This window comes from Rana temporaria, chromosome 3 (genome assembly GCF_905171775.1).
Source record: "Rana temporaria chromosome 3, aRanTem1.1, whole genome shotgun sequence".
In the NCBI taxonomy this organism is placed as follows: Eukaryota; Metazoa; Chordata; class Amphibia; order Anura; family Ranidae; genus Rana; species Rana temporaria.
The window spans coordinates 11,098,862-11,120,329 of NC_053491.1; the positions used below are offsets into that span (position 1 = coordinate 11,098,862).

The 21,468-nt window shown below is 47.5% G+C and overlaps 1 protein-coding gene across 1 annotated transcript in view; it reads right to left on the minus strand.

Moving 5' to 3' along the window:
- The window catches only part of IQCH (IQ motif containing H), a 240,817-nt gene that overhangs the window by 132,275 nt on the left and 87,074 nt on the right, over positions 1-21,468 (minus strand). The window contains exons 8-10 of the mRNA XM_040342244.1: positions 12,445-12,632; positions 11,177-11,719; positions 2,104-2,170 (exon numbers count right to left, since the gene is read on the minus strand). Coding sequence (XP_040198178.1) covers positions 2,104-2,170; positions 11,177-11,719; positions 12,445-12,632 — 798 coding nt within the window. The remainder of the gene's footprint in view (positions 1-2,103; positions 2,171-11,176; positions 11,720-12,444; positions 12,633-21,468) is intronic.

Consider the following 21,468-nt stretch of genomic DNA (forward strand, 5'->3'; position numbering starts at 1 on the left):
TACACACAGACACACAAAACCCATACACCTAAAAATACACACAAATACAAAAAAAAAAGCATGCATATGGAAAGAGAACCATAGGCACACCATTCCCATAAAACCCATATCCATACATATCTAGATACACACACACACACACACACACACTAGGTACACACAGACACACAAAACCCATACACCTAAAAATACACACAAATACAAAAAAAAAAAAAGCATGCATATGAAAAGAGAACCATAGGCACACCATTCCCATAAAACCCATATCCATACATAGCTAGATACACATACACACACATACACATGCTAGGTACACACAGACACACAAAACCCATACACCTAAAAATACACACAAATGCAAAAAAAAAAAAAGCATGCATATGGAAAGAGAACCATAGGCACACCATTCCCATAAAACCCATATGCATACATAGCTAGATACACATACACACACACGCTAGGTACACACAGACACACAAAACCCATACACCTAAAAAATACACACAAATGCAAAAAAAAAAGCATGCATATGGAAAGAGAACCATAGGCACAGATTGGCATATGCACACCATTCCCATAAAATCCATATGCATACATGGCTAGATAAACATACACATACACACACACACTAGGTACACACAGACACACAAAACCCATACACCTAAAAATACACACAAATGCAAAAAAAAAAAAGCATGCATATGGAAAGAGAACCATAGGCACAGATATGGATATATATATATCCATACATAAACATACACAGCTAGCTACACATACACACACACACACACACGCGCGCGCTAGGTACACACAGACATACAAAACCTATACACCTAAAAATACACACAAATGCAAAAAAAAAAAAAGCATGCATATGGAAAGAGAACCATAGGCACACCATTCCCATAAAACCCATATGCATACATAGCTAGATAAACATACACACATGCTAGTTACACACAGACACACAAAACCCATACACCTAAAAATACACACAAATACAAAAAAAAAAGCATGCATATGGAAAGAGAACCATAGGCACACCATTCCCATAAAACCCATATCCATACATATCTAGATACACACACACACACACACACACACACACACACACACTAGGTACACACAGACACACAAAACCCATACACCTAAAAATACACACAAATACAAAAAAAAAAAAAGCATGCATATGAAAAGAGAACCATAGGCACACCATTCCCATAAAACCCATATCCATACATAGCTAGATACACATACACACACATACACATGCTAGGTACACACAGACACACAAAACCCATACACCTAAAAATACACACAAATGCAAAAAAAAAAAAAGCATGCATATGGAAAGAGAACCATAGGCACACCATTCCCATAAAACCCATATGCATACATAGCTAGATACACATACACACACACGCTAGGTACACACAGACACACAAAACCCATACACCTAAAAAATACACACAAATGCAAAAAAAAAAGCATGCATATGGAAAGAGAACCATAGGCACAGATTGGCATATGCACACCATTCCCATAAAATCCATATGCATACATGGCTAGATAAACATACACATACACACACACACTAGGTACACACAGACACACAAAACCCATACACCTAAAAATACACACAAATGCAAAAAAAAAAAAAGCATGCATATGGAAAGAGAACCATAGGCACAGATTGGCAAATGCACACCATTCCCGTAAAAACCCATATCCATATATACATACACAGCCAGATACACATACACATACACACACACACACATATACACACACATATATATATGCACACAGAAGATTCTTAACTCATTTCACACAGATGAAAAGCAAATTATCAGAAATGGCCCCTCGGCTGCTCGTCTCCCTCCTTATCCCCCACATCCCATAATGAGTTTATTTGTTTAACTCCCCGAATTAAACGCCGCTTCTAGTGCGGGTCTGGTAATATCACTCTCATCATGTCGAGAACATTTTCCTGCAGAGACCCATCTGAATAAGAGAAGGTCCCCGCGCTGAACTCAATCAGGGAAGCGTAATGTGCTGGGTAATAGAGGTGGCTGATAGATCTGGAGGCTAAGAGCTCTTTACCTAATGATGGGATATGGATAATGCTCCTCCTGCACGTCCTGATGTGATTCCAGTTGGATGCCAGATGCTAAAAAATCAAGGGAAGAGCAATGAGTGAGAGAGGCAGTCTGGAACACACTTATCGGAGAGGGCGAGGGGGGTCTTAAGCTTCCTTCCTTCATCCTGCCGTACGGTTAATCCAAGCTTAAATTATATTAATTGATTTAATTATATGCTTTAAAAACATCTACGCAACCCCCCCCCCCTCCCCAATTAATTTAATTAGGCGGCTGCATGATGCGGCTGGTGAGGGGAGATTAAGGCCGTACTCGCTTTAATTAAAAGAATATGAATTAACACGGAAAGTGTGGGGTGGGGGGGGTAGGTGGGAGGTAAAGCAAATATAAATGAAATGGTGCGCACTAATTAAAAGGCCGTGTTAAATACTTCTTGACAGAGCAATGACAGCGCAGAGGTGTTTAATCCCCCTGTAAGTGAGAAGAGGTTTGATTGTGAAATGTACACAGGCCGTGCAATCTGTGCTCCCCCCCCCCACACACACACAATACCAGATGCAGATACTCTTACTCAGGGCTTTTTTTTCTCTGAAAATAGGTACAGGAACTCAATCACGATGTTGCACCCCCCCCCCCGCCCTTACACACACCCTCCAAACCGCATCAAATAGTGGGTGTGGTCAAATTTCACTAACAGTGGAAGGGTCTTAACGGGGTTATTAAAGCGGAGGTTCACCCTAATAACATGTATATCTGACCAACTTCCTTATACTTGTAACTGTAACGTCTCACAAACAATTTTGCACTAAATACAATTGTGATTCTTTCCCAGTTAACTCTCATCCGTTACTTCCTTCCCAAACCTTCTTCCTGAAGAGTCTCTCACTCGAAGTTCAACTATAGTTACTTCCTTCTTTCTTATTAGCCTGTGACTTCCTGTTAAAGCAGAGGTTCACGGTTAGAGAGCACATTTTCCCCTTAGATTAATGCTTGTTTTCTCTAGGGGAATCGGCTATTGGTTTTAAAATATGATCCGTACTTACCCGTTTACGAGATGCATCCTCTCCGTCGCTTCCGGGTATGGGCTGCGGGAATGGGCGTTCCTTCTTGATTGACAGTCTTCCGAGAGGCTTCCGACGGTCGCATCCTTCGCGTCACGATTTTCCGAAAGAAGCCGAACGTCAGTGCGCAGGCGCAGTATAGAGCCGCACCGACGTTCGGCTTCTTTCGGCTACGAGTGACGCGATGGATGCGACCGTCGGAAGCCTCTCGGAAGACTGTCAATCAAGAAGGAACGCCCGCTCCCGAAGACCCATACCCGGAAGAAGATGCATCTCGAAAACGGGTAAGTACGGATCATATTTTAAAACAAATAGCCGATTCCCCTAGACAAAACGAGCAGGAATCTAAGGGGAAAAGGGCAACAATTAAATAAATGGGTGAACTCCCGCTTTAAGCTGCTGGGCGGCCTATTTAAGCTCTTAGCACTAACCAGGAAGTGTTCCTTTATTTTGGCTGACACAACGCCTCTGTCGGTTGGGTATCCAGACGCACCTGCTCTGAACTTCAGCTTCCTGACCTGGACCAGGAGTCTCCACTGCCTGCTTCACCAGCCTTACCCGTCTGGACCCTTGGAGCCTGACCTTATGCCTGCATCATTCACTTCAGTATCGCAAGTACCCTGATGTTGTTATGCATTTCTATCCTGTGAACTGCCCTGCCTGCTAATTATGTATGCTAACTATACCAGGAATTGCTGCAGCCATAGTCTCTCTATGTTTGTAGTACTTCTAATAAGGATCCTGCCATGATTTCTACATTCTAAGTCACCAAGTTTAAACAAAGTCTTTCATGCCTAAGTACCTCCTTCTCAAATGTTATTGTGTGCACATATACTACTTATTACTTTGAGGACTTTGCCGTTAAGGTTATTTACATGCCACGCATGCTCGGCTACTTCTGCATTTAACTAGTATCAGTTCTACCTGGACTTTATACTTATTTGTTTGAGTTTTCACTGGCGCCTATGAAGGAATATGCGCCATGTTTCTTGACTGAAACTGTGATGGTAGGATTCCAAACTCTCTGCACACAAGAGAGTGAAACCTGGGTCCGAAACTGAGTAGTCTCCGCAGTTGAGATCCTAACTCTCAAATAATATCCGGCGTAACGTTACAGTAACAAGTACAGTCCGCAATTTGTTTTGTTTTTTATGCTGTACGTACCTTGTAATCCATTTTTTCAATCTACTTCTCCCCGCGGGAGTAGGCATTTCTATGCCTAGGGGGATTGTCATCTGGGAGGTCGCCCAGATGACTGACGTCTGTTCCCCCCCCGGCGGATAAGGCCCCGCCCCCCGTATTGCATAGGAGCGCACGAGTTACAGGGTTTCCGAAAGAAGCCGAACATGGAGAGCGCAGGCGCCGTATAGAGCCGACTCACATCTCCGCATGTTCGGCTTTTTTCGGAAACCCCGTAACTCGTGCGCGCCTACGCAATACGGGGGTCGGGGGGGAACAGACGTCAATCATCTGGGTGACCTCCCAGATGACAATCCCCCTAGGCATGTAAGCGCCTACTCCCGCGGGGAGAAGTAGATTGAAAAGATGGATTACAAGGTATGTACTGCATAAAAAAAAAATTGCGGACTGTACTTGTTACAAGTATAAGAGTTCAGGGTGTGCTGCGTAAATAGTGCAGAGTTCAGGGGTGCGCTGCATACAGAGTGCAGAGTTCAGGGTGTGCTGAGTAAATAGTGCAGAGTTCAGGGGTGCGCTGCATACAGAGTGCAGAGTTCAGGGTGTGCTGAGTAAATAGTGCAGAGTTCAGGGGTGCGCTGCATACAGAGTGCAGAGTTCAGGGTGTGCTGCATAAATAGTGCAGGGTTTAGGGGTGCGCTGCATACAGAGTGCAGAGTTCAGGTGTGCGCTACACACAGTGTGAAGAATTCAGCCTTTTTCCACAGCTGCTTACCTCTGCAATCCCCATTCACATCTCACGTTTACCACTCTTCAGCTCTGACCTCTGCATGCAACCCCCACCTCTACTGCCCCCATCTCCTTAAACGCTCCACCATCTTCCACGTCTTATTTTTGTTGCTGTATTAAGCTGAAGCATCCAGCTCTAGTACCTCCCCGCATACTGTAGTTGGCTCCACCTCTTTCACTTGTGGGGAGATCATCCAGTAATGATGTTGGCATTTGCACTGGACCCCGGGTACCTGCATTCCATTTGTCCCCATCCTTCACTCAGTGGAAGCCACTTAAACGATCTGATCTGTGGGAGCTGTTGGGGAACAAGCTATCACTTGTAAGCATAGAAGCCAGGCTTTTGTGTTTTCAAGTAATAGTGGTCAGCAGGGAGCAGAGGGCCTGAGCCAGAGGTGGTGGAACCGAGTTCCACCAAGTTCCAGCTGAAAAAAAGCCCTGCTCTTACTGTATCGAAGGGACGACTAAGAGGGATCGAACTCTGGAAGCTGTGCCCACAAAAAATGACAGGGAGAGGATGAAGGACTAGTCACCAGTAGTCTTGGATGGAGGTGGAGGCACGCTCAGGTTAAGAAGAAGTTTATTGAAATTGACAGTTCACTGGTGATGAGTAAATCCAACAGATTTTGGGGGAAATGCCTCCTCCTTCATCAGTGCTGTGATGGTGGCTGTAGTCGGCACAGACCTGGAGAAAGGAATCAGCTACAAGTACGGCTCTTTAGATGTCATCGGATAGTAGTAGTAGTAATGTCAGGACCTGGGTCATCTGCTGGTGGCCCTATGCTTCCCAGAGGGGAAGTTTGTAGTTCCAGTGTCCACCAGCAGGTGTCTCCCAGCAGCCAGCAGATCCCAGTAATCAGGTCCACCTGGTGCTGGCTGCTGAGAGAGTATTTAGTCCCTCCTCTGCTGTTACACCTTGCTCTAGTGCAGCTTTTTTCAACCAGGGTACCTTGTGGGTTCTTGAGGGGTGCCTTGGCAAAATGCCTAAAATTTGCTCTAAATTGCCCCAAAATTGTGTACCAGCAAATTAATCTGCCTGCCTTTTTTGATACAGAAAGCAACAGATTTTTATTGTGCAGCATTACAGCCTTGGGCATTGTACTGACATCACTGGTTGAAAAGGAGTACAGTGGACCCTTGGATTACGAGCATAATCCGTTCTAGGAGAATGCTTGTAATCCAAAGCACTTGCATATCAAAGCGATTTTCCCCATAGAAGTCAATGGAAACCAAGATAATTAGTTCCGCAATTATCATTCGACTTCTATTCCATGCAATACTGCATGTGGACAGAGGTGGGGGGGGGGGGGCAGAGAGCCTCAGAAATACTCGAAAGACAGCGCGGCTGAACCTCGGAAAGGCTCGGAAACACTGGGGAACAGAGCATTTCCGCGTATTTTCGAATGTCACCCGGGCCCCCGCACCTCTGGCCAAATGTGGTATTGCACAACCCATTAGCTTGAATTCTGCTCGTTTTGTGAGACAACGCTCGCAAACTGAATCAGAATTTTTTAAAAAGTTGTTCGTCTTTCAAAACGCTCGTTAACCACGTTACTCGTTAACCAAGGTTCCATTGTACTCAATAAAAGGTGCTCAATAGCACTGGCCCACCATCTTTGTTTGACCCCCCATGCTCCTTTACGTCAGCACTGGGGTCATGTTAGCTGTGTGGGACAGAGAAAATTAGGAAAAAGAAAAGTTGGAATACTAGTTAGTACCAGTGTGCAAAAGTGTGTTCGCTTTCAAACAATAAATCACCTCTAATGTTGGGTGTCTTATGTGTAAGGATGCTGTTGCAACAGGTAAAAATAGTCGTTTATTCATTTTAGAATGGGGTGCCTTGAAACTATGCAGAATTTTAAAGAGTGCCTTGACTGGAAAAAGGTTGAGAAACCCTGCTCTAATGTTTTGCTCGCTGCCAGATCCTACTTGCCATTATCTTTTTCCTGCTCCAACTGGTGCTGGCTGCTGGGAAGGTATTTAGTCCCTCTTCTGCTGTTACACCTTGCTCCAGTGTTTTGCTTGCTGCCATATACTGCTAGCCAATATCTTGTTCCTGCTCTCCCTGGTGCTGGCTGCTGGGAGGGTATATAGTCCCTCTTCTGCTTTTAATCCTTGCTGCAGTGTTTTGCTTGCTGCCATATACTGCTAGCCATTATCTTGTTCCTGCTCTCCCTGGTGCTGGCTGCTGGGAGGGTATATAGTCCCCCTTCTGCTGTTAATCCTTGCTGCAGTGTTTTGCTTGCTGCCAGATACTGCTTGCTGTTATCTTGTTCCTGCTATTTGATTGGACTCTCTGCCTAGTACCTTTACCATCAACCCTGCGGCCTTGTTCCTACTCCCCCTTGTTCCAGATCCCAGCATTGGTTCCTATATGTTCCCTGCACCTCCAGTTTTACCCTGCTTTTCTGTGTTCCCCATTTGTATGTATTGTATATAGTCAGTTTCATAGTTAGAATTTTTGTCATTCTGTTAGGTCATTTATTTAGTTATTTTGTTACTGGGTTTTCGGTTCACTTATATCTTTACGTTTGCTGACACCAGTTGGTGTTTCTCAGTGGCCAGCAGATCCCAGTAATCCGCTCCACTTGATGCTGACTGCTGGAAGGGTATTTAGTCCCTCTTCTGCTGTTACACCTTGTTCCAGTGTTTTGCTCACTGCCAGATACTGCTAGCCGTTATCGTGTTCCTACTCCACCTGGTTCTAGCTGCTGGGAGGCTATTTAATCCCTATTCTGCTGTTACACTTGCTCCAATGTTTTGCTAGCTGCCAGCAGTGGCATCACTAGGCAGGTGCGGGCCGCACCCGGTTGACACCCGCCAGAGGGGTGACATCCGTGGGTAACGGCACCTAACACTGCCACTGCCCTGATGATCTGTGCCTCGTGCCGCGGCTGTGTTCCTCGGCGGAGTGGACCGAGGCCGCATCCCCCTTCTCTCTGTTTACATCCACAGAGGAGGAGGAGCCTGCGCTCGAGGGACACACACACCTCTGTGTGTATCTGACCAGGTCTGTAAGGGGGGTGTCTGTACTACTGAGGGGGGTGTAGGTACTGATGGGGGTTCTGCACTGAGGGGGTGTGTATGTACTGATGGGGAATGTATGTACTGATGGGGGCTCTGCACTGAGGGTGGATGTATGTACTGCTGGGGGGTCTGCACTGCTGGGGGGGTCTGCACTGAGGGGGGTGTATGTACTGATGGGGGGTCTGCACTGAGGGGGGTGTATGTACTGATGGGGAGTCTGCACTGAGGGGGTGTATGTACTAATGAGGGATCTGCACTGAGGGGGGTGTATGTACTGATGGGGCGTCTGTACTGCTGGGGGGTTCTGCACTGAGGAGGGTGTATGTACTGATGGGGGGTCTTCACTGAGGTGGGGGTGTCTGTACTGAGGGGGTTCTGCACTGAGGTGGTGGGTGTCTGTACTGATGGAGGAGTCAGCACTGGGGTGGCGGTCTGTACTGAGGGGGGAGGTTTATACTGAGAGAGGGGGTCTATATTGATGGAGAGGGGTCTGTACTTAGTGGGGGGGGAGACACCATTTTTTTCCCCACTGGGTGACACCAACCCTAGTGACGCCACTGGCTGCCAGATAATGCCAGCCTTTATCTTGTTCCTGCTCCATCTGGTGTTGGCTGCTGGGGAGCTATTTAATCCCTCTTCTGCTATTATACCTTGCTGCAGTGTTTTGCTCGCTGCCAGATACTGCTAGCCATTATTTTGTTCCTACTTTTTGATTGTGCTCTGTGCTTAGCACCTTTACACCGAACCCCGTTGCCTTGTTCCTACCCCCCTTGTTCTTGATGCTAGATTTGTTCCCTCTTTCTATATGTTCCCTGCACCTACAGTTTTGCCCTGCTTTCTTGTGTTCCCCATTTGTAGGATTTCTGTTATTCTGTTAAGTCATTTTAGTTAGGTATTCTGTTACTGGGTTTTTGGTTCACTTATATCTTTGTTTGCTGGTGTTTGGATGTCTTTTGCTTTACTATTAATAAGTTCACTTTTATATATAAAAATATATTTTATATATATATATATATATATATATATATATATATATATATATATATATATATATATATATATATATATATATATATATATATATAGTCCAAGTTTCCTGGCATAGTAGATATGCTGGTACTCTACTATTCAACAGCACCTAAAGGGCCATACTGGTAGTTGATTCCCAGTTCCAGATCAGCTCTGACCACAGCTACCATCACAGCCTTAATGAAGGGGAACGCGTTTCCACCAAAGCACGTTGGCTTTAATTATCACCTGTGAATCGTCTACGATAATAAACTTCTATAGAAAAAAAAATGTTCCTGGACTGCCGCACTCTGATAGGCGATTTATTGAAACAAAATGAACAAAGGATAAAATCCAAAAATTCATCCAACACTGCAATCAATGGTAGAAAGTGGACATACGGGACAAAAAAGCTAACATGTTTGATAGATGCTTAGTCATAGGCTATGACTAAGCATCTATCCATGATGTGAAACATGTTAGCTTTTTTGTCCCCTATGTCCACCTTCTACCATTGTTGCATGAATTTTTGGATGTTATACAGCTTTGGATTTTATCCTTTGTTCATTTTGTTTCAATAAATCGCCCATCAGAGTGCGGCAGTCCAGGAACATTTATTTTTTCCACGGATCAGCGCAGAGTCTGCACCTGTCAGTACTACAGGGCGGGAGCACAGCATCCAATAAACTTCTATAGTATTAACTTCAAGTGTTACAAACCTTTATACTGAGTGCACCTTTACACCCATCCAAGTTTAAACTGCAGAACACCTTGTCGTCGCTTTCAGAGAGGCAGCAGCCTGAGACCCCAACAGGGCTCACCCACATCATTCCTCGATCTCCATTGACAAGCCCCCTTGAAAGACAATGCAGCCCAGATCACCTCTAGTGATACCAACCCATACATTGGTTCAGTGCTGTCATACACACACATTGAAAATAGTCACCTTTTGCGATGAGTTTGTGGGCCATATATACCCAACCTGTCATTGCCAGGCCAATGTGCTGTGGGTGTGAGATTCTCCACCTTACTCTCGGCTTCCGGGTACTCGCTCCCGCGGGAGTGGGCGTTCTTGTGCAGTGCCGCAATGTCATCTGGGACTTCGCCCATATGATTGACGTGCCTGAGAAAAACTCCCCCCGGTGGATAAGGTGCGTCACGACTTTCCAAAAGTAGCCAAACCGCGAGTCGGCTCTATACAGCGACTGCGCACCAACTAGGAGCCGTGTAGAGCTGACTGCGCAGGCGCCGTATAGAGCCGACTCGCGGTTCGGCTACTTTCGGAAAGTCGTGATGCGCCTTATCCGCCTGGGGGAGTTTTTCTCAGGCACGTCAATCATATGGGCGAAGTCCCAGATGACATTGCGGCACTGCACAGGAACGCCCACTCCTGCACGAGCGAGTACCCGGAAGCCGGGAGGAAAATACAGATAATACCATATGTACACCCCCCCTAAAAAAACGGCATACTGTACATGTTTGAGGTATACTGAATGTAATGTTATATACTTGTTTTTTGGGTGAACCTCCGTTTTAACTGTCCAGGGATCCCAAAATGTCGGCACCCCAAGTCGATTCGTCCATCAGCTTCGGGTGCAGGCGCCGGCATTGTAAGTAAGGGAAATCGGCAGTGAACCCTTCAGGCTTCACTAGTTTCTTACTGTGCATTCCGTGAGTTGGACTGCGCTTTCTGAATGGCTCCGCTGTCTTCTGGGACCTATGTGTGTCCCAGAAGGCAGTGGGGGGGGGGTAGTAGGAGGGGCCAAAAATACTGTAGATCGCAGATCTTACCAGGAAGTGAGAGCGGGTACCTGTCAAAACCAGGGAGGTACAAACAAGCCAATCTTCCCCTTTTGAGTGGAACTCTGCTTTTAAGTTTTGACAAAACATGGAAGCCAATTGGTTTCTATGCAGAGCTGCACCAAATTTTGCGTGCTCAGTTTTTAGGAAATCAACCCCAAAGCATTTTATAGACATTCTAAGTGAGGCGAGTGGCTCAATAGCCTCCTTTGCTTTGTATAGTAGCAGAACAAAAGAGAAAGAATAAGTACTGACCTTTGCTCTAGATCTGAAGTTCTGTAAATGGTGGTTTCTGGATTCCAGCAACATCTTATGTACTCTGGATTTCTGCACATACAGCATCCAGGCAATGGCGATGACACCAGCAGCCCATCGTTGCTGACGGTGGGCAAGGTATGCCACTCTGTCTTTATACCCTCGCCATGAGGTTTGGATCTTCAGAGCAGCTGCTGACCTTCCTTCTCTTCCCTTGTACCGTTGCCCGGGCTGGTTCAAGAACGTGTGAACCCAGGATCTGTTCTCCAACACAGACAGTAGCTGAGCTATTGATGGAGCCTTACCCAACTCCGCATCCAACGTAGCCATCTTCATCCTTTCTCCATTTACCACTGCAGCGGGAACAGCGTAATCCTGGAGTAACCTTAGTAAGCTCTCCAGAAAAGTCATAAAACTACCCCAGCTAAGACAGTAATGCTGCTTAAAGGCCAAAAAGTCTGCCGCCTCGGGATCGATCACACCGTTGTAGATGGTAAAAGACTGACCAATGGGAGCACTGACGGCAATCAACTCCCAAGGATCCTGTTGGAAGAAAATTGTAAGACAAGCTTGAGTATGGTTAACAAAAATGAAATATAATACACTTTTTAAACAGAAGATGGTGTCCTCTAGACCAGAGGTCTCCAAACTGCGGTCCGAGGGCCAGATGTGGCCCTCTGCTAGCCTTTATCCGGCCCTTGGGGCACAATTCCTCCCACTGACATGAGGCACTATTCCTCCCATTGACACCAACAATGGGGCACTCTATTATCCACTGATACCAATGATGGGATACTACTCCTCTTCCTATTGACCACCAACCCTGAGGCCATATATGTTCTTAGTGTTGCCGGGCACGTGACTTTTTCTTCCCTTGCTGGCCCCAATCCGGCCCTCCTAAAGTCTGAAGGGTAATAAAGTGGCCCTTTGTTTGTAAAGTTTGGAGACCCCTGCTCTAGACTACAAAAAACACAAGTTTATTGCTCGTTGGCAAGCGGATGTAAAACTGCTAGGGAGGTAGTAAGACCAAAAAAATCCCAGCTGTGCATAGGCCTCTAGGCACATAATTATTATCTCTGGGGTCAATCTAGGCATATCTGTTAATATGTGGGAAGTATTTGAAATACATCAGGACTTTGGTGTAGATTGTACCGAACAGATTGTCCTGTCTCATCACAACGCATACACATCTGCTACTGCCCTGAGGGACAGAACAAGTGAGATGACCCGAGAAGAAAAAGATGTCTGAGTAGAATGTACATACGTACCTGTGATTCCGGAGATTCGCTGGCCTCTCTTTCTTGGTTTGTCACACTGACTGATGTCCTTGTAGTTTGGTTGGAAACGTTGTGACGCGCTGAAGAAAATGGCGTTTCCACTCCATTGCCATATAGCCGGGACTCTAACTGGACTTGGTTTGCTTGGTGTGAATCCTCTTCTGACAGCTTGACATGGCCTATATATATATAATAAGTTTTTTTTTTTTTTTCAATGAATACATTTAAGTAAACATACAGTTATACAGTAAAATGCATGTGACTGATAACATTGCAAACTAGGTATAAAAAAAAACGTAGAAAACCGTAACAGTAGTAGTGTAGCGCACTGCTACTTTTATAGCTGGTGCTGCCTTAAATTTAGAGGGTAGTCAGAGATTTAACTACCGCTAAATGTATTGTTTTGCCAAATTTGAGCTTCTGTTCCAGCCATGACTGTACTGTGAGTGACCACTATTGTTGTCTGGGGTGTTGGTATCACCCAAGGCCAAGGGTGGCAGCAGTCAAGTCAGGGTGCATTGGGTGTTCTTCCTCGGCAGCCAAATCAGTGAGCCAGATACAAAGTCCAAAGGAGAACGTAGATTTGCAGTCCAATGACCTAGACTATGGAACGCTCTACCAACCAGCATCCGATTGGAGGTGAACTACCTGGCCTTCAGAAGAAAAATCAAAACCCATCTCTTCTGAGGGCAAAAGTTTACTTAGGGAATGGATACTAAGCGCCCAGAGGCGATTCAGTTCGCATGTGTTGCGCTATATAAGTTTCTCACTCACTCACTCACTCACTCAGAATTGATCGTCTCGCTGTGCATGCTGGGGTAGAGTACTTAAAGCGGAGGTTCACCCATACATAACTATTTTTCCCCTTAGATGGATGCTCGTTTTGTCTAGGGGAATTGGCTAGTTGTTTTAAAATATGAGCCATACTTACCGTTTACGAGATGCATCTTCTCCGCCGCTTCCGGGTATGGGCTGCGGGACTGGGTGTTCCTATTTTGATTGACAGTCTTCCGAGAGGCTTCTGACGGTCGCATCCATCGCGGCACGATTTTCCGAAAGAAGCCGAACGTCGGTGCGCAGGCGCAGTGTCAGGGCCAAAGCGCTGTACTTCCTCCTTTAACACACCAGCGTAGTAGATTGGCTTCCCGGCGGCTAACTGGGCACTTTAGGCGTGTGCGCATACGCATGTGACCTCTCGGGGCCAATCACCAGCGTGACCGCCCTATTTAAACCAGCTCCTGTCAGTAGACAGGTTGCTGGTTTATCGTCAGCTACTTCCTGAACCTGTGTCTCTGGAAACCATTTCCTGTTGGAATTCCGTTCGACTCACCTCTCACCTGGAACCTGACCTCGGATTGCTTCACCACTCTATTGAACTCTTCTGACCCCGACCTCGGCTTGTGACCTGGATTCTGTTGTTGTTTCTCCTGCCCTTGAACCTCTTGGCTTGTGACCCGGATCTGCTGTCTTCTCTGCTCCCCGAACCTTGGCTTGCACCCCGGACTTTCCAGTTTGTTTCTTGGACTCTTTCAGTACCGGTTATCCGGCTTCAGTATCGTTTGTTCCTGTTTCCGTCTGCAGTCACCCAGAAGCACCTGTCATCTACAACCGTCACCGGTCAACGCTTCTCCACTGCCACCGGTACCACCTCGTGCTTCCGCCACCTGTTCCAAAACTCAGTGGGCGGGCGCGCTTGGTCGTAAAGGTGAACCACCCTCGGCAGTTCGGTCTCGGTGAGTACTTGATTCCTGATACGCAGTATAGAGCCGCACCGACGTTCGGCTTCTTTCGGCTACTAGTGACGCAATGGATGCGACCGTCGGAAGCCTCTCGGAAGACTGTCAATCAAGAAGGAACGCCCGCTCCCGAAGACCCATACCCGGAAGCGACGGAGAAGATGCATCTCGAAAACGGTAAGTACGGCTCATATTTTAAAACAACTAGCCGATTCCCCTAGACAAAACGAGCATCCATCTAAGGGGAAAAGAGAAAAAAAAAACTTAATTGGGTGAACTCCCGCTTTAAGGGACAGACGTCATTAGTTCGGGGTCGTCGTCCGTCCCTGGTCAGTCGTCTCACCACCCCCGTGAGTGGCCCTCCTTGCCGTTGGTCCGGAGTTGTGATCCGCTGGGTGGGCCCGGTAGTCACACTGGGTCTACGCTTACAGAGTGGTCCTGTGCTGTCCGTCCTGGAGGGAGGAAGCCACTTAATGAAGTTCCTGTTCTGGAGAGCACCGAGCAGAAGGCTGGTACGCTCAGGAGAGGCCTTGAACTTCATTGAAGGACGCACTATTACTGAGAGGCTGAGTGAAGGTCGCCTGTCAGTTCTGAGTTCTCAACAATTTATTTAAGAAAAGATCCGGGGTGCCTAATCCTGTGCTGAGAGGATTCTGGACCAAATGCATCTCCATCTTTGGGAAGGTCTGTGGCAGAGACTCTACCAAGTTTTCCGTGTGACACCCTGGCTGCTAGGCTAGTGAGAGAGGCCTATCCAGGTGCGCAATGCCCACTCTGGCTAGAATGGCGACGAAGCTACAGTGCTGGAAGCAGGAGTGTTATCGATCAAAGTTATACACCTGAACCTAATACCTATTACCCTTTCCACCTCTTCAACTACTACTTTTATTCTTTTACCATGTTTGGTAAATAAAGCACAGAAAAAGAAGTGCAACGTGTGGACATTGAACTTTCTTTTAGCTTTTATCAAGTACCCTAGACGGCGAAGGAATAGAGGTAACATGCTGCCCAAAACAATCCAGCAGCGTGGTAGTGCTACAGTAGGTTAAAGCTTTATTCCTGCAAATCCCCGGTACCTTGGGAGCATGTTGGGAAAACATATTGAGAAAGTAGAGGGACTCCACTAAAAGTGTGTCAAGGGGAACTTATACCTCTGTTCTGGAAAACCACTCCACCCTTGGCACAATGACACCTTCGACACCTAAGACCTTTCATTGTGTATGCTAATGACACTGTTTTGTGTAAAGATACTATTCATAATAGATGTGGAATGTGACTTGTCAGCTGTAGTAATTAACTCCTCTAAATGCGGTGCCAGAATGTCTGTCTGGGATGTGGATTGAGGGGGGAACTCGTTAAGGGCCCATTGAGTGATGTTTTGGGTGGAGAGTTTCATTGTCCCTGTAGCATGCTTGTAACTGTATATAACAAGCTTAGTGTACCATTCGTTTGACTCAGAGAACAGAGCTTGTCTCGTTTATTCTGGGGAATGGAATGGGTCCTGTCAGCTGGATTGTCAGATAAGCTGTCGTGGGGCGATGGAATGGAAGATCGTAAACAGTGTTAAGGCCTAACCGTTACAGTTGCGTCAACCCTACTTCTTTCGGTCCAACTAGATGACTTCTGTTATGCTCATGGGTACCATATGATATGTTATCCAGGCCAATAACTATTGTTTCCTTTACAGGGCTTGTACCTAGAATGACTGCACACTTTCTACACCGCGCTTTAACAGGCACGCTAAGGCTAAACAAATGTGCATATTTATGTATGATCATAAAAGATGTAGTCTGGCATGTCTAAGGGCAACTTAAAGTGTATGTTTTAATACATGACAAAAGATTCCCAGAGCACTATATGTTAGCTAAAGAAACATCACAGGAGATCCAGCTTGTTTTGATACCTCATCACAGGATTTGATAGACAGCAGAAAGAGCCAATGGCTCCTGCTATTATCAATATGCCCTGTAAAGGTGGGAGAGAGCCGCTGCTCTCGGGCACAGTGCTGGATCTGGAGAGATCAGATTTAGGCAAGTATGGGGAAGGGGGGGGGGGGAGCTGCACAGAAGGTTTTTTACCTTAATACAGAGAAGGCATTAGGGTAAAAAGCCTTGAGGCTTTAGAACCACTTTATAATTTTCTCTGTTGTTAGACGGGTGTTTACAGTGAGAGAAAAAAAAAGTATTTGATCCCCTGCTGATTTTGTACGTTTGCCCACTGACAAAGAAATTATAATTTTTATGAGTGAAATACCGTATTTATCGCGGTATAACGCGCTCCCGCATATACCGCGCACCCCTAAAGTGACCACCAATCCTGTGGAAAAAAATTTATTTTTGTACTTACAGTTTTGCTGTCTTGCGCGGCATCCATCGGCGGCCTCGTCGGGTCCGGCGTCCTTCTGCGGCTTCGGGTGTCCTCTTCGGCGGGTCCGGCGTCCTTCTGCGGCTTTCGGGTGTCCTTCTGCGGCTTCGGGTGTCCTTCTGCGGCTTCGGGTGTCCTTCTGTGGCGGGTCCGGTGTCCTTTTCGGCGGGTCCGGTGTCCTTTTCGGCGGGTCCGGTGTCCTTTTCGGCGGGTCCGGGTCCTTCTGTGGCGTCCTTGCATTCTCCCCGCTCGTTTCCCACGCCGAGTTTTGAATACTGCGCCAGCATATACCGAGCGCAGTACACTCGGGCAGGCTCGGCAACTGTCACGCTCGCGTCCTGGACGTGATCGCGGAAGAAGCCGAGACTGGCCGACTATACCCGAGTGTACTGCGCTCGGTATATGTCGGCGCAGTATTCAAAACTCGGCGCGGGAAAGCGGGTATCGGCGTATATCGCGCACCCACGATTTTGCCCTGATTTTCAGGGCAAAAAAGTGCGTAATATACACCGATAAATACGGTAAGTATTTGATCCCCCATCAACACCAGTCTTCCTGGCGTCTTCTATACAGGTAACAAGCTGAGATTAGAAGCACTCTCTTAAAGGGAGTGCTCCTAATCTCAGCTTGTTACCTGTATAAAAGACACCTATCCACAGAAGCAATCAATCAGATTCCAATCTCTCCACCGTGGCCAAGACCAAAGAGCTGTCCAAGGATGTCGGGGAGAAGATTGTAGATCTACACAAGGCTGGAATGGGCTACAAGATCATCGCCAAGCAGCTTTTTGAGAGGGTGACAACAGTTGGTGCGATTATTCACAAATGGAAGAAACACAAAATAACTGTCACTCTCCTCGGTCTGGGGCTCCATACAAGATCTCACCTCGTGGAGGTTCAATGATCATGAGAATCAGCCCAGAACTACATGGGAAAACCTTGTCAACGATCTCAGCTGGGACCACCTGGGAGTCACCAAGAGAACAAATGGTAACACACAACACCGGGAAGGACTGAAATCCTGCAGCCCCCGCAAGCTCCCCCTGCTCAGGAAATCACATGTACAGCCCGTCTGAAGTCTGATAATGAAGATCTGAATGATTCAGAGGAGAACTGGGGGAAGTGTTGTGATCGGATGAGACCAAAATCGAGCTCTTTGGCATCAACTCAACTCTCCGTGTTTGGAGGAGGAGGAGGAATGCTGCCTATGACCCCAAGAACACCATCCCCCACCATCATACACGGAGAACACCATCCCCCACCATCATACATGGAGAACACCATCCCCCCACCGTCATCCATGGAGAACACCATCCCCCCACCGTCATCCATGGAGAACACCATCCCCCCACCGTCATCCATGGAGAACACCATCCCCCACCGTCATCCATGGAGAACACCATCCCCCACCGTCATACATGGAGAACACCATCCCCCCACCGTCATACATGGAGAACACCATCCCCCCACCGTCATACATGGAGAACACCATCCCCCCACCGTCATCCATGGAGAACACCATCCCCCACCGTCATCCATGGAGAACACCATCCCCCACCGTCCTACATGGAGAACACCATCCCCCCACGTCATCCATGGACAACACCATCCCCCACCGTCATCCATGGACAACACCATCCCCCCACGTCATCCATGGACAACACCATCCCCCCACCGTCATACATGGACAACACCATCCCCCCACCGTCATACATGGACAACACCATCCCCCCACCGTCATACATGGACAACACCATCCCCCCACCGTCATACATGGACACCACCATCCCCCCACCGTCATATATGGAGAACACCATCCCCCCCGTCATACATGGAGAACATCATCCCCCACCGTCATACATGGACAACACCATCCCCCCACCGTCATACATGGAGAACATCATCCCCCCACCGTCATACATGGACAACACCATCCCCCCACCGTCATACATGGAGAACATCATCCCCCACAGTCATACATGGAGAACACCACCCCCCACGTCATCCATGGACAACACCATCCCCCACCGTCATACATGAAGAACATCATCCCCCACCATCATACTTGGAGAACACCATCCCCCACCGTCATACATGGAGAACACCATCCCCCACCGTCATACATGGAGGTGGAAACAGTATGCTTTGGGGGTGTTTTTCTGCTAAGGGGACAGATCAACTTTGCCACATCAATGGGACGATGGACGGGGCCATGTACCATCAAATCTTGGGTGAGAAGCTCCTTCCCTCAGCCAGGGCATTAAAAATGGGTCACGGATGGGGTGGCCTAGCCAGTCTCCAGACCTTAATCCCATAGAAAATATGTGGAGGGAGCTGAAGGTTTGAGTTACCAAACATCAACCTTGATACCTTAAAGGGGGTTGTAAAGGAAATTTTTATTTCCCCTAAATATCTTCCTTTCCCTTAGTGCAGTCCTCCTTCACTTACCTCATCCTTCCATTTTGCTTTTAAATCTCCTTATTTCTTCTGAGAAATCCTCACTTCCTGTTCTTCTGTCTGTAACTCCACACCGTAATGCAAGGCTTTCTCCCTGGTGTGGAGAAAGCCTCTTGAGGGGGGAGGGGGCGAGCAGGAATGTCAGGACACTCTCTACTTTTCAGATAGAGAAAGGAGCTGTGTGTTAGTGGGCGTCCTGACACTCCTGCTCGCCCCCTCCCCCCTCAAGAGGCTTTCTCCACACCAGGAAGAAAGCCTCACATTACTGTGTGGAGTTACAGACAGAAGAACAGGAAGTGAGGATTTCTCAGAAGAAATAAGGAGATTTAAAAGCAAAATGGAAGGATGAGGTAAGTGAAGGAGGACTGCACTAAGGTAAAGGAAGATATTTAGGGGAATTTTTTTTTTCCTTTACAACCCCTTTAATGACTTGGACTCTTTGTCAGTGGGCAAACGTACAAAATCAGCCGGGGAGAACAAATACTTTTTTACCTATAATAGCAGGTCACTTCTGTGTTCTGAGCCCTGCTAAATAGCAGAATCACCTCACTAATCATGATGTAATCTTTCAGTCATGGGCAAGTGCTTGTGACTTAACAGCTTGATGATATCTCATACTATGAGATGAAGAAATCTGGCGTCAAAGCTGCAGATAACAGGACAATTAGTCTCCATTATGAAACCGTTATGGCTGCCAAACCAGCTGCTAACAAAGGGCTGCGCTTGCAATCACACGGGAAAAAAAATACTATTATAAGTCCAGTTAACAAGTCTATTTACATTGTTGTCAATCAAGTCCTGAGAAAAGGGGGCACTCTTGCCCCTCCCCCCGAAATGCATTGGCTACTTTTTGGATATCCCCTCTGAAACTTTTGGGGGGCGCAAACAAACTGAAAAGAAAAAAACAGCAGCCACTGTGCCCGTCAAACGTAGCTACTGTGCCCATCAATTGCCATCACTGTGCCCATCAAACGCAGCCACTGTGCCCATCAAACGCAGCCACTGTACCTATAAATTGCAGCCACTGTGCCATCAAACGCAGCTACTGTACCCATTAATTGCTGCCAGTGTGCCCATCAATTGCCGATACTGTGCCCATCAATTGCTGCCAGTGTGCTCATCAATTGCCGCCATTGTGCCCATCAATTGCCGCCAGTGTGCCCATCAATTGCCGCCAGTGTGCCCATCAATTGCTGACATTGTGCCCATCAATTGCTGACATTGTGCCCATCAATTGCCGCCAGTGTGTCCATCAATTGCTGACACTGTGCCCATCAACTGCTACTACTGTGCCCAACTGCTGCCAGTGTGCCCATCAACTACTGCTACTGTGCCCATCAACTGCTGCCTGTGTGCTCATCAACTGCCACTACTGTGCCCACCAATTGCTGCCACTGTGCCCATCAAATGCTGCCACTGTGCATCCCCTGCCCGCCCGGCACTTACCTTGTCTCAGTGAGGCAGCGGGTCACGGCGATGTCCTCCACGATCCTCAATTTCTTCTCCCGTCCTCTCTTCCCGTCCTCTGCTATGATTGGACGCCTGATAGGTGGTGTCCAATCACAGCAACTGATTGGCTGAGAGGCGGTTCAGTGTTAAGAAAGCGATTAATTTGCTTTCCTAACATGACGCTGAGTGAACAGCGAGTACTGCTCACCTTTTTGGACGCCTATTAGAGCCTATGGCCCAAATCAGGTGCTTCCAGAAAATACCCCGCCGCTGTAATTCAGGTGCCCGGCGCCCAAAAATGGGTCAGGCACATGAATATGGGGTGGCAGCGGTGACCATAGATACAGTGGCGTCACTAGGGTCGGTGTCACCTGGTGCGGTAAAACATGGTGTCACCCCCCGGGCTAAGCAGGCTAGTGTATCAGTGTGGCTCTTCCCCCCTCAACCTACTACAATGGATGGAGCCGGGATGAAATGAAGGGGGGGGGTGGAGCTGGGATGGGATGAGGGTGGTGGATAGAGCCAGAATGGGATCGGGAATGGATGCACCAGAATGGGATCGGGAGGATGGATGAAGCCGGGATGGAATTAGGGAAATGGATGGAGCCGGGATAGAATCAGGGGAATGAATGGAGCCGGGATGGGGTGGTAGGTGGAGCCGGGATGGGATCAGGGTGGTGGATGGACCCTGGATGGGATCGGGGTGGTGGATGGAGCCCGGATGGGATCGGGGTGGTGAATTGAGCCTGGATGGGATTGGGGTGGTGGATGGAGCCCGGATGGGATCGGGGTGGTGAATTGAGCCTGGATGGGATTGGGGTGGTAGATGGAGCCCGGATGAGATCAAGGTGGTAATGGAGGAGGCGGGAGCAGATAGTGGGGAGAGAGATATGATTGCAGCATGTGGGAGATCAGACCCCGGGCACCTCTGTCTCACTCCCTCCTCCCATAGCCATAGCGACTGTGCCAGTCAGACCAGTCTGAGTCTGGTGTCACCCTCCGGTGGGTGT